At 40.7% G+C, this 13,077-nt stretch overlaps 1 protein-coding gene across 1 annotated transcript in view; it reads right to left on the minus strand.

The window, feature by feature from the left end:
• CALCR (calcitonin receptor) overlaps positions 1-13,077 on the minus strand; it is a 156,106-nt gene that overhangs the window by 16,308 nt on the left and 126,721 nt on the right. Inside the window, exons 9-11 of the mRNA XM_027684792.1 lie at positions 7,622-7,775; positions 2,514-2,574; positions 2,345-2,411 (exon numbers count right to left, since the gene is read on the minus strand). Coding sequence (XP_027540593.1) covers positions 2,345-2,411; positions 2,514-2,574; positions 7,622-7,775 — 282 coding nt within the window. The remainder of the gene's footprint in view (positions 1-2,344; positions 2,412-2,513; positions 2,575-7,621; positions 7,776-13,077) is intronic.

Here is a 13,077-nt window from a genome sequence, read left to right on the forward strand (position 1 = left end):
TGTCTTGGAAAGTACCTTGAAAAGATAAATGTACCAGAAACGATATCTTAAGCAGCTCTACATGCTTAGGAAGCCTGCATGGATGCTTCAGGCAGGCGGGGATCTGTTCTAGGAAGCACTGGATGTTTTGACACTGATGTGGGCAGATTTAGGATTTCCAGGGAACACTTAATCTCATTTTTGTGTCTAAAGTTTAAATGAGGGGGATGAATTGCCCCCTAGAAGTAACCAGTCTAACAGTTACTGAGCTATCTTGCCAGGTGAGACAAACCCCAGCATGTCCTTGGGCACATGGGACCTATGGGAGCACACAATTTCCCTAAGGAATATTCTCCTTGGGCCAATACCTCAGGTTTGTGAAGCCAGCAGGGCAGTAAGGCTGCTCTTGAGGAAAACCTAGGCTACCCCTTGCCTCCACTAGACTGCAGGGACCCCATGTACTCTACCCATAGGTAAAAGGAAGCACTTGCTGTCTCAGGGCAGAAATGCCAGACACTTCGGAAAATTTTGCCCCTGACCCTTACAGTCAGTGATTCCAAGCAGCTCAGCATCTCATCTCCTCAGTCATTTCTGGAAATCTGATCTCAGCACACTGGAACCTGGCCTTGACCCCTGGCTTCACAGAGAGCTCCTTGCGGGATGCGCTGAGAGCCTGCAGGAGCAGGGAGGGCAGACCCAGGCTGATAATGAGCCCAGTGGTTACCCTGTGGACATCACAGACTTCTCCCTCTCCAATGTACCCAGATCACTCTTCTCCACTCTGCTACAGTAAAATCAGGCACCTATGTTTTGGAACTTTATTAGACATTTTTTCGGGTGATTCTTTTTAAATAAGTACATAGCTCAAATTCCATAGATAAAACTTCAAACTTTAATAGCTCAAATTCCATAGCTAGATGGGAAATTTCAGTTGATTCTTTCAGAACAATGAATCAGTAAGCTTTGGCAAAGCATTTCATCACTTCTTAACTACACTGAGAGACCTTTCAACTGTTTTACATTTGTTCTCTACTGGAAAAAAAGAAATAATAAATTACTTCTGAGGTCCCATTCAGCATTAAATCTAAACCTTATTCTTCATCCTATTCTGACTTCATTCACTCTGCTTAAACTTCACTTTTAACATTTCTGGAAGTAACCAAAAAAGTGGAAAAAAGACTTTACAAAGGTAAAAACCTTTGGTTCTTCTGAGTCAGTCTGTGACTGTGGGATTTTTGTAGCAAATCAAGCAGGACATTCTGTAGACATTGACAACTTCACAAGAAAAATAAGACTGGAAATTGCATAAGCACAAGCCAGAAAATACAATGCCTTATTTTGAAAACAGGTGAAGATTGTTCTTTTTTTTTTTTTTTCCATGAAAAACCAGTCCCCTCTCTTTCCATTGTGGCTAAGATTTACAGACTTGGATCATGATGATAAAAATAAAGGTTGAATGGCCTCTCCTACATGTTAATTGGCATTACAAGAGCAGATGCAATCAATATCAAACCAATAAACCCTAAAAAGATGTGATTCTATGGGACGAGACTATCTCTATGACAGGGAAGGATGGGCTCCTTCGCATTGCTGATGTTCAAGATTGCTTCTCAAGAAAGGGCAGAAAGCTATTAGATGGAAAGCTGTTTCTTTATTCAAAGGTGTTCCCAGTACTCACTGCCCTACTGTTTGATTTTGAGGTAATAATTGCACATACATCCATGCAGTGTTTGTAAGCATGAGGCAGCTCAAAAGCTGAAAGTTCATCTTGAGTGACAAAAACTTAGGCTTGAGTTGAATAAAACCCTTTCTGCACTTTTCAGGAAGGTCATGCCAAACAGCACTACTGGCATACCACATGTTGTATGTATGCACATTGTCAAGCTGCACTTTGAATCTTTTCCTTCTACTCAGACAGCCCAGTCCAGTCCCTTCCCTGGGACTTGTTTAGCTCCCTACCTTTGGACCATACCAGTTCAGTGACCAGTAAAACTCATGCTGAGCAACCAGCCTGTGCTCAGCTCACCCCAGCTAAAGCATAGCTAAATGCCTCATTGATGTCACATAAATGCAGTATATATTCATCATAAATAAGTTACACTGGGATGGAGTGACTGTCCTGATTTTCTAAAGCAGTTAGTGATTCTGTTTTCCTCAAGAGTCTGATTCTTTACTGGGAAGTTCCTTTACAGGACTTGTTTTTCTGAAGTATTGAGAACCTGTCCTTGTAACATGAGTAGAGAAAATCCCTTGCTACTTCTGAGTTTTGACCAAAATAGTTAAAGTACAAAAACTTCTACTCTGTATAGATTAGCAGCATTTATAAAATAATTACTCAACAGTTAATAGTAAATAATATTCTTACCAATAAAGCTGCCATTACAGGCCCATGAACAATATAGAGCAAGTGTGTGTCAACACTCATCCAGCAGCTGGAAGGGAAATACAACATCAACATTTATTATTAACTTGAATAAAATTTGCTGCACAGTTAAATAACGCTAAGTTCCTTCAAAAACAGATAGGATACTCACTTGTCATTGAAGTATCTGGCTCTTGCAACAGCATGAATGGATGCTGGCATTAAAGGGAACCCTGAAATGATTAAAGTTATAGATCAGTCTTGGTATTTGTTTAACTTGAATTTCATGTATCTCACACACTAATAGGTCTCTTGTCTACAAAACACATGGATGTGAAATCACAGCTTTCAGGAAAGAACTGTAATCCATCGCACTCAGGCCCTGGCATTTCCTCAGTGGTGAGATAAAAAGAGATTAATGTTCAAGGCAGGCCAAAAGGAGAAGCAAAGCCCACAGACCATACTCTTCTGGGGCATTTCAAAGCTGCTGTCAGGCTCCCCTGTGCTGCTGTGCTTGTGCAGGGAAGGGTGTGAGCAGGTGGTGTGGGAAGGATGCAGGGATCATTCTGTTCTCAGAGGAGTATTCCCTCAGGAAACCGGGGACACTTGTTAAAACCATGTAAATAACTATTGAGCAAGAGAGAGGCACATGTGTGCCAGATTATGGAGCAATATGTAACAGAGCAAAGAGTTTCTATTTTGGAGCCAATGGTACAAGTAAATGTTTGGAGCCAGAAGGTTTTTGGGGGATGGGGATTTGTAATATCTCCTGTAGGTTCCCAGCCCCTGCGCAGCCAAGCCCACCCCATGTAGCTTTATGTTAGTAGGGAGACAAGCTGTGGATACCATAAATCCACATAAATACTGTGGATACCATAAATCCTGACTTATTTGTGACACCTCAGGGGAGGCCACTTCTCTAACAGGGAGATGACAGGAGCAAATTTGCACTGGGCTTGGGAACGTGCCATGCCCAACAAAGTGGAAAGCTCAAGTTCTTATTTCCAGCCTGACACTGAGAGTGACAGTCTGGTCCACTCCTGTCCATCTTCCTTCAGCTTGTATGTCATATTCCTCTCCAATAGGCTAAGAAACTGGAACTGGTGAGCCTGCACTATAATGCTGACTCCTGTTTGTACAACCTCAAAGAGGTTGTGGGGAGATCGCCAGTGGGGAGATGATGTACTGCCTTGTCTGTCCTTTGCAGAGAGCTTGGAGTACACCTTTGGTGTTACTGCTGCCTGCTCCCTAAAAATTATGGACGTTTCTACTGAGCTTTGGACATTCTATAATTATAAATGCAAATGTGTAAAAATATCCTGCTGATACCATGATTAGTCAAAGAGGGAAAAACGTGGCTCCAGGTTTCTTCAGGTGTTAGTGATTTCATAAACAATTTTAGAAGTCAGAGAATCCTTAGCCATATTGTGGAGAGTAGAAATAAAGTAAAAAAACTATGTAAATAGGCTGCTCTGATGTCTCCCGGTATCTTTAAGCAATAGCTACTTATTCTACTGCCAAAAAAAAGTTCTTATCGCAATTTACCTTGGGAGGACAATGCATCTGTGGGAGCACAAACTGGATTGCCTTTTCCTTTTTATGCTGTTAGACAATGATGAGTTGGCCTCTGGCTCCAAAATGCCTTTTTTTGGGTGATGATGCACAGTAAACCAACAAAGAGCTCAGAATAAAAAGAAGGGAGCTTCCAACCTCAGGGTGAGTTTATGGGACTGACAGCTTGAGAAAATCGTTTTGATTGGGAAATGGAGCAGGTCTGGGCCAGTTTTGTTGACAGACAGATTGAAATGCAATTTTTAAGGGGCCTTTCTGCAACAACAAAAATTCTTCAGCTGAAAACTCTGTCCTGGAATATTGCAAGTAGAGCGAGCCTCATGATGCAAAGAGACCTTTCTTCTTCTGCTAAAAGCATTAGGATAGTTGGCTCAACAAACTCACAAGCAAATCTTGAAAATACAATGGAAAGTCGTCATTAGTCAGTTACAGGGTAAGAAGCTCATGACTCTCTACAGCTCAGATTTCCAGCTGCAGGCTGGATGGGCTCTTCTAGAGCTAGACAATGCTCTTCTCTTGTAAAGGGCCAAAAGGCCGAGAGTTATTGAGAAGTGAAGCACCAAGGCCTGTGAAGTCGTGGTAACAGGTAACACTGCAGAGTCCCACCAACACATGGGGATCAGTGAGTAACGTAGAGAAGGTGTTATCCCAATCATCCCAGGAAAATATATGACATATCCCTTTAGGTCACGCCAGGTCCTTTATAGTACAAACTGGCAATTATGTCAATATTTTCAGTACAATTTGGGAGGCACTCAGTTTTAGCACTGTCCAAATAAATGATTCCCTTTTCACTTTTATATGGATGAAGCTGCCTGAAGCATCCAGACAGAATGGACTGTAGCTGGATGCACACAGTTGGTACTGTTTTCTTTCCCTGTATAGTGGTGATTTCCTGACCCAGTGAAAAAGAAAAAATGAGAATGACATCCCCAGTGGCAGTTCCCAGAGAAGGGTCAACTGATGGCAACAGCCTTGAAATACATCTGTCCAGGTCAGATTCCATTTGATCACCTCAAACCTTTTGTAGAAGTTTTTGTATTTCCTCAGATTTTTACTTTTCTTATAAAGCTATTTTACAAATGTCATTAGTGATTTTTCCAAATAAACTGTATCTTCTTGCATAGGGATTAGCAACAGCAATGAATAATGAGTAACTTCATCTTGTGTTGTACATTTGCTTTGATCTCTTGAATTGCAATTCAGAGCACAGCCTGCTCTGGCTGCTCTGTATTGCTCTTTGGAGAAACATATCTCTCTCCGTTGATTAACATAGCTGGATGTTTAAAGTTACTACTGCTTCTGGAATCAGTGGAATTACACTGATTCATGCAAATTTAAGGGATGGCCAGATAGTCCTAATGAGATCATTTTGCTACTAATACTTTCTACTTTAGTTAGGAGGTGCTAATGATCACCTTTTTTTGTGGAAGTATTCATCTAGTTTCATAAAAAAGGCTGCAGACATTGTCGTCAAGATTTGTGTTTATTTTTGTTAACCTTTTCCATCTCAAGGTATCAGCACCCTATTACCACAGCCACTACCCTCTTTATTTTTTGGGCAGAGCTGCAGATACTAATGAGTATCTTATCAGGTAACTTCACTGAATTACTCACCATGCTGCTAGTGTCATTCTCAGCACTATTACAGCTAGCTTGTAAACTTTCCCTGCAGGCTAGATGTCACAGTTGCATTAAATTGTATTGCCTAAATTGAATGTCACCAGAAAAAAAATACGCGTATGACCATATTCCTCTTGCATAATTGGATATATTTTGGGAAGCCTTATTCTGCAAGATATGAAAATAGAAAAAGCTTTGTCTGGAAGGAAATGTTTAAACTGACTCTTCACACGATTGCCATTTCAGAGCCCTATGAGACCTTTTATATTCAAATATTCTGAACTCTGAAAATTTTATGATAGAACAGCTTCTTGCTCCAAGAGGACTCAGCTATTTGGATTGACAAAGTCCAGAAACCTTAACTTGATTTATGGTTCTTCAGGAAAGTTGTCTTCATTTAAGAGCTGATAATGTTCCACATACTTTTAATTCCAAGAGCATGACTGGTTCCTCACTTCTCAGAAAAGATGCCATTCTCGTAAGAAAAAAAAAAGTGCATGTTTGCATTCTCATTAAAAAAAAAAAAACAAAAAACCCCCCAAAAACCCCCAAACCAAATTCTTACATGATTTGAAACTGTTATCTGGTACTACCATCCATATAAACAAGAAAATCATGCTAATTTTCTAGGTGTCTAATGTAGGTATCCAGAGAGCACTAAGCCTTATACCATAAGAGGAAAGTCATTTACCAGACTTTTAAATGAAAATCCAAACAGAAGATGAAAAACTTTCCACTTTGCTGTTACTGTCTATTTAGGACCCAATATTGAATGCCTACCTAGCAGTTGAAGACAGTGTCTTAAATTTCTTCACAAGATTTAGAACTGGGTCATTTTCCTCTGATCTAATTATCTAATTATCTATATATATAATTATCCCTTAAATCTAATATAAAATTTCCTAATTTTTATCTGTTTATGCTGTAAATGAAATAATGGTGAAAAAGTATAACATCTCCAAAGAGAATGGAAAACATAGAGTAAATTGTATCTGTTTCTGACTGGGATTGCATGAACATCCCTAAGTGCAACGGTACAGTGGACAAAGGTTCATCATTTGCTGCTTTGCTGCACCAGTGGTTTGAAGATATGGGAACTGGCTTACCAGAAACTGGAATGAGACTAGAGATGCATGGTTCCCAAATTGGGAAAAAACCCTTGGTATTGATTTTCTGTCAACACCGATGTGGACTGGATTTACAATAGTGATTTAAATGTGAAAGAGACTCCTTTGTAATATACTGGTTGTATTTATGTGGCCGTTTATTGGACCAGATTGTCCAAAGGATAAATATCTGCTGCTGCTACCAATTAAAATGCAAGAGATCCCTTAACGTAAACAGAGAAATCTGCATATTTAGAGATGAAGAATCAGAACTGGTTCCTTGGGCAATATGCATGTGACTACATGCAGTTTGCATCCACAATGTGTGGGACTGTAACCTCTCTCACAGAATATCATGGAGATTTACTTTTTGACACCTGTATGTTTCTCTGAAATGCTTTAGAGATCATTGCTGTTGGACAAAAACAGCCCTGATAGCAGAGCTATTATCTACTCAGTAGGTAAAACCGAATCTTTTCCTTTAAAAAACATATGCGAAAATATATCTGATACTGGGTTCACTTCCAGAGAAATTCTGGTTCCCCTTTTTGCATGCTGTGTTTTTTCGCTTTGTGAGACATAGATACTGATCTTTCCTCTTCGTCATTCCAGAAAAAATATACTTTATAGGTAATGTCACACATTCATGTTTTTGCATATGTGACAAAAATAGAGAGCTTCTGTTCAGAAAAGAGATATGCTTGAATAGAAATATATTTCTCTTCCAAAGCTTTTCTTAACAGAACTTAAGCATTTCTTTCTGGAAATCCCAAGATGCAGCAAATACTGATACGGAGCAGGAGATACTGACTCCTGCTCTTTTTTTGCAAGTCTCTAAGTCCATCCAAATAAATGCACCAAAATTTAGGACCCAAGAACTCAAGGTATGATCTAGTGATATAAATACAACAATTCAGGTATATAAGTGCTAGAAGAATTCAACATCTGAAAGAATTGCTATAAATGATAACACACATACCCCAGCCCAAGAGGTAATACCAGTGCAAACGCTGCTCTTCAGCAAACACTGCCACTACGATCAGTGTGTGAAGATAAATGCCTTCGCAGAGCATCCAGAAGTAGTTGCACCCCAGCATGTACTGATGAAAGAATTGCAGCACTTTGCAGCTTACCTGTTAGACAAATGAGAGAAAGTCAAACACTTGACCAGCATTTTGCATTTAGGTAGGCAAGGACAAATGTTACTGCTAGGCTATAGGAAAGCAAAGAGGTTTGTTCAGCACCTATCAGTGAGAGGGATTCTAAACTTTTATAAATGAGATGAACTGAACAAACAGCCCTTACAAAATAGAAAAAAATTATCATAACAGCACTCCAGAAGTACCACATAACAAAAAAATTCCCTTCAAAAGTCAGTAATCTGATATTTTTTAGAATCGAAGCAAGCAACTTGTTCTTCATATAAAAGGAAGGCTGTGAAGACAGTAACATAGAGCTCTAGTTTAAGTGATTTCTTTATCTTCTCATCAACATTTTCAGAGGTTTATTCAGGTGTCCATCTAAGCCAGATAAACAGCACGCAGCTCTCAACTCACTCCTTTGGGAAAAGCAAATGCCGTTGTGGAGATTTTTTGGGTAGGGTACCAGGGATACTGTCTTTGACTCTGCGAGAAGACAGGTTCACTTTATTTTGACGAAATAAGAAATTGACACAAGGAGCTAAATGGAGCTGGTGAAGTGGTTCCCACCTGTGGTTCAGACAAGGTTGCAAACATAGACGTTGACAAGAGACTGTGGCTTCAAGAGCTGGGAAGCGGTGGGCAGATGGTGGAGGGAAGCATGTCATGTCCACTACCAGAGTGCCAGCTTGTGCTCCTCTTCTGAAAGGATCTCATGTCCCTTCACTTCCTTGGAGAGGGCTATTGGTTCCTCTACCCAGACTTCCTTGCCACCAGCACCCAGGAGGGAGAGGAGAAGTGGGTGGGTGTTGCTGTGCTGGCAGAGACCCGCTGCTCCTGGGAAATATCTGGAAATCTGATGTCAGAGCAGTGATGGACTGTATGGGATGTAGTTAGGATTTACTTGTCTCTTTAAAGAGATATTTTGGCAGCTCAGTGAGTAGAGGACTGCATGTTTTGTGTCCTCTGGACCAGAAAAGCTTGTTAGCCATCCAGTGCACCATCTTCCATTGCTTAAAAACATTCCCAGTTGATCGAACATGTGTGTTTAGTTCTGTTTCAATATTTGCAGTGCAGCTTCATGGTCATTAAAATATTAGTTTATTGATAGGTTAGTATATAGAATTCTGGCAGGACTAGCTTGAAGGACTGATTTTTATTTTCTGGTGATTCATTATTTCTGCTCATCACACAGGATGGAAGAGACCGTCACATCTTTTCTCCACACTGTGCCTGAACAGTTCATAAAAGTACGTACAAAAAGGATTGCATACCCTATCCAATCCAACCAACTAACAACCACTACCACCAAAAAAAAAAAAAAAAAGAAAAAGGAAAAGTATTTTCTCCTTTTTCTGTGGGCAAATGTATTAATTAAGGTTCTTAAATCATTCTTGGACTATTTTTCATAGGTCTGGGTCAATATGTTCTTTGCTCTGCTCCCTCACCCATGCTCAGTGCAGCCTCCCAGCTGGTGGCTGGCCTTTCTCCCTTCTCCCCTTATCAATCACCCATCCCTACAAGGGCTGCCTTGACTGACAGGCACTTCCCAAAGACTGTACACACATTCAAGTGGCACAATCTCTGGCATCAGCCAGACACGCTGGCCTCTGAAAGGCCAGGAAACCTTCTGAGCCATCACAGCAGTTTTCTGTGTCCCAGGTTTGGGCTGGGACAGCCTCACGTCCCCCTGTGGGGGTCTCCAGGAAGGAGCTGCAGGTCACGGGATCCATCTGCGAGCTCAAGGCATTGTTTCTCTGATGGGTTTAGCGGGAGTGACTCAGGGTGCCTGCATGTTGCACATTGACTGGTCCTGCTCCTGCCAGACCCAAAGTTGTCCCAGCAGTCCATCCCGCCACCAGGGCTCTAGAAATAGCCTCTCTTTCAGCCTGGCAGCTAGAGGGGAGCAGAGCACAGAGGGTGAGTTCTGCAATAAATGCACAGTACTTTCTCAAATTTATCATTTTAACTTAATGCTTTCACCATTTCATATTGCCCAAACTGAAAGAGAGATCACTGTGGAGTACCCTTGCTTCTCCATGCCAGCTGTATGCACTGCTCACCCACTCTGAGCAGAGAATGACTGAACATACCTTCCATTTGAACTAAGTCAGTCTTTGCTGGAACTTTTATCTGTAGCTCAAACAAATGCACACACAGAAAGTACACTCCCTGACAGCTACAGAGCTAAGCTTCATTTCCTTCATTTCCCAACATTTCTTTCTTTCCTGTATCCTCCATCTGAACTATCACTTGTGGCTTTAAAAATGAAATCCTTTACTTATCTTTTAGAGCAATGGACAACATATGATTCTTTTGAGGAATTTAATCACTTCTCATGTAATAAGTTACAGAAATAAGAGTACCAGTGGCAAAGCATGAAGGACTGGTGTGGATAGTACTTTGATACATATAATATTAATTTGAGAATTTATCTGAAAAAGTTAGTATAAGGAGTTTAAGCACAACAATGCATTGAGATGAATTATGTTAAATTCATATTAATCAAAGGGCAACAACAATCAGTCTTTGCTTTGGACCTAAAAAATGCAGCATGTTTCACATCTACGGCAAAGTGATACAGTGGAAATACTTTCCTACAATAAGGAAATTGTTTTTCTTAGGTCAGAGCATGTAAAAGAGATGAACTTGTTACTGATGAGAACTGGGTTGGTACAAATAAGACATGACAAAGGTAACCAATATCTTGGTGTACATTAGTTTTAACTGAGAAAATTGCAGAAATAGTAAGATTCATATAGTGTTTATTCTCACAGAAACAAGTAAAATAAAACTGCAAGATGATGCAGAAGCAAATCTTGCACTAGTTCAATGCTTGATAACTGATTTCTTTACTATAATTTATAAATGTTTACTGTAATCTATAAAGACTTGTATCTATAATCTATAAAGACATATCTTTACTATAAGGGTGGCGAGGCACTGAAACAGGTTGCCCAAAGATGCTGTAGACAGCACTGCCCTGCACATGTTGGTGGCTATGTAGCAAGGGAAAGTGTGAAAAAATTATCAGGAAAGCCCTCAAAGCCAGGTAACCACCTAAGAAAGCACCTCCTTTTTTTGGCAAGAAACTCACCCTGCAAGCAAAGAGGTTGCCTCCTGCTACTTGTTCTCACTGCACTAATGGACACAGAAACTGAGAAAGATTCTTTACTGATCTGCAGGACAGCACCCAAGAAAAAAATTTCCTTTATTGACAGTTCTCCTTCCTCATGAAAGCAACCTGCAATGACCTTAAATTCTGGCTAACTCGGGGCAGAAAGAGTCAATAGGAATACAGTCAGTCATATTCTTCTCACTTGCAAATCTTGCTGTGAGTCATGTAACTCTTGCAAATGCCTCAGCTGCAGTATGCAATGAAAGCATCTCAAAAGGATGCTGGAACATTTCCCAGAGAAGAAGGTAAACATTTTATTCTCCTTTTACCAGGAGGACCTACAAATGGTGTCTGTGATGTTTTGCAGGACATACTGGCATGTTATAAACACTGTTAATGTTCCAGTTGAAGGAATCCCAAAAGTCCATCTGGCTACATAGGACCCTGGAATTGCACACTAATGTACTTGGCATGCTGCTCTCCTCAGCTAATCCAGCACCCCCATCATCGCATGTGCTTTTAATTTCTCTGTTAAGGTTATCAGTGTATAGCTTATGGACAGAAAACCGCACCATTAACTATCATCAATACCCAGTAGGGCAAATCAAGATAAAACCCTCAGACTACATAAACCCCAGAATACTACCTTTAACAATAATAACAAAACGTAATACAAAATAAACTGCTAACTGTTTTTGAGCAGGTCATCCCAGTAATTCAGTCAGAGTGAAAGGTGTGACTCAGTTTTGTTATGGTAAAGTCGTACAGATTCCTGTGGGTCCTCATTCTTGCGATGCTTTCCTTGTTGAAGGGACTCAGGTTGTCACGTTGGGAGGTCTGTGTTTTACATCAGTCCTTGTCACTCCAGAGAGCCTCCCCTATGGAAAGTGAGGGTGGGATAGCCCCTCAGTGTGCATAACAAAACCTGACTGACATTTCAAATAAATTGATAAGAACAGGCCAACCGAGGTTATTGATTTTAAGCCAAGCCAGCTATATGGGCCATCTTTGTTTAAAGGGAAATAAACATATTTGACCTCACTATTCTCTTCACCTCTGGGAAACCTCCCCAGCGCATGGCAGCAAAGGACCCTCCTTAAGGAGGCCTTGCCACGGAGACCAGACATGATTTATTCAAATTCATTTTGAAGCCAATACAATATATTCTCAAACATTCTAAACTTAGCATTTTAAAGGACTATCTTCGAGTTTGATTACTGCTCTGTCTTAAAAATTTGGGTTTTTTTCTATTAGAACACTATTGTGTAAAAGTATTCTTAAATTCCAAGTATCCACATGTAGCACAAATAAGCAATAAAAGGATTTCCCAAAACAAGACAGTCCTAAGTATTGTAGCTGTAAATCACTGGCTATCAGAAGTCATACCATTATACAATGTATCTCCAATGAGTCATCCATTAAACTGTGTTCCAGTCAGAAACCTGGCATACTGGGGCTTGGAAGAAGATTAATGCTTTAATATAGTTTTAAATCATTTATGGAACAAAATGTACACAGTGGCTCAGAAGGAGGCTAGGTTTTGTGTTATAAGAAAGTAAAATATGAAATTAAACAACAGGAGATATTCTTAATAGCATCTGTGTCCATGTCTATGCTATAGGAAAGCAGCTAGCCCAGAATTACACATTCTGGACAGGAATTAATACAGTGACATCTGCACATACTTGAGTCCCAGCTGCTGTAGTGATAGCTATGCTTGGGCTGCAGCTTCAAACTCCGCAGGGCCGAGCTCTGGAGGGGTTCCCATGGCACATATGGCTCTGTCTCAATGTGCAGTGGCCACCAGCTTCTTGCCTGAAGGATGCACCATGGCAAGTGTCATGCGGGGTACCAGACAAAGCAAAACACAGCCTTGTCATGCCAGATGGGTTTTATCAGCTTGGTTTCTGAGCTGGGGTTGCTGCAGGGAGGCAGCTTCTTAGGGAGGTATTGTAAGTATGAGCCTGACCGATGGAGGAGAGCAGAGAGGCCATCAGAGAGGGAGAGAAAACAAGGGCAGTCAGGATAGCCTAAAAAAATAGTACAGAAATAGTGCAACCTGCTGTTCATTTGGACAGGATCTGCTGCCACCTTCTCCCAGTGGTGGGAGATAATCTCTGATGAAAAGGGGTAAGAGCTGCAACTATTCCAGGCACCTCTCCTCCACCATTACACCTG

Source organism: Neopelma chrysocephalum, unplaced genomic scaffold, assembly GCF_003984885.1.
Source record: "Neopelma chrysocephalum unplaced genomic scaffold, ASM398488v2 Primary Assembly neopelma1_67, whole genome shotgun sequence".
Classification (NCBI taxonomy): domain Eukaryota; kingdom Metazoa; phylum Chordata; class Aves; order Passeriformes; family Pipridae; genus Neopelma; species Neopelma chrysocephalum.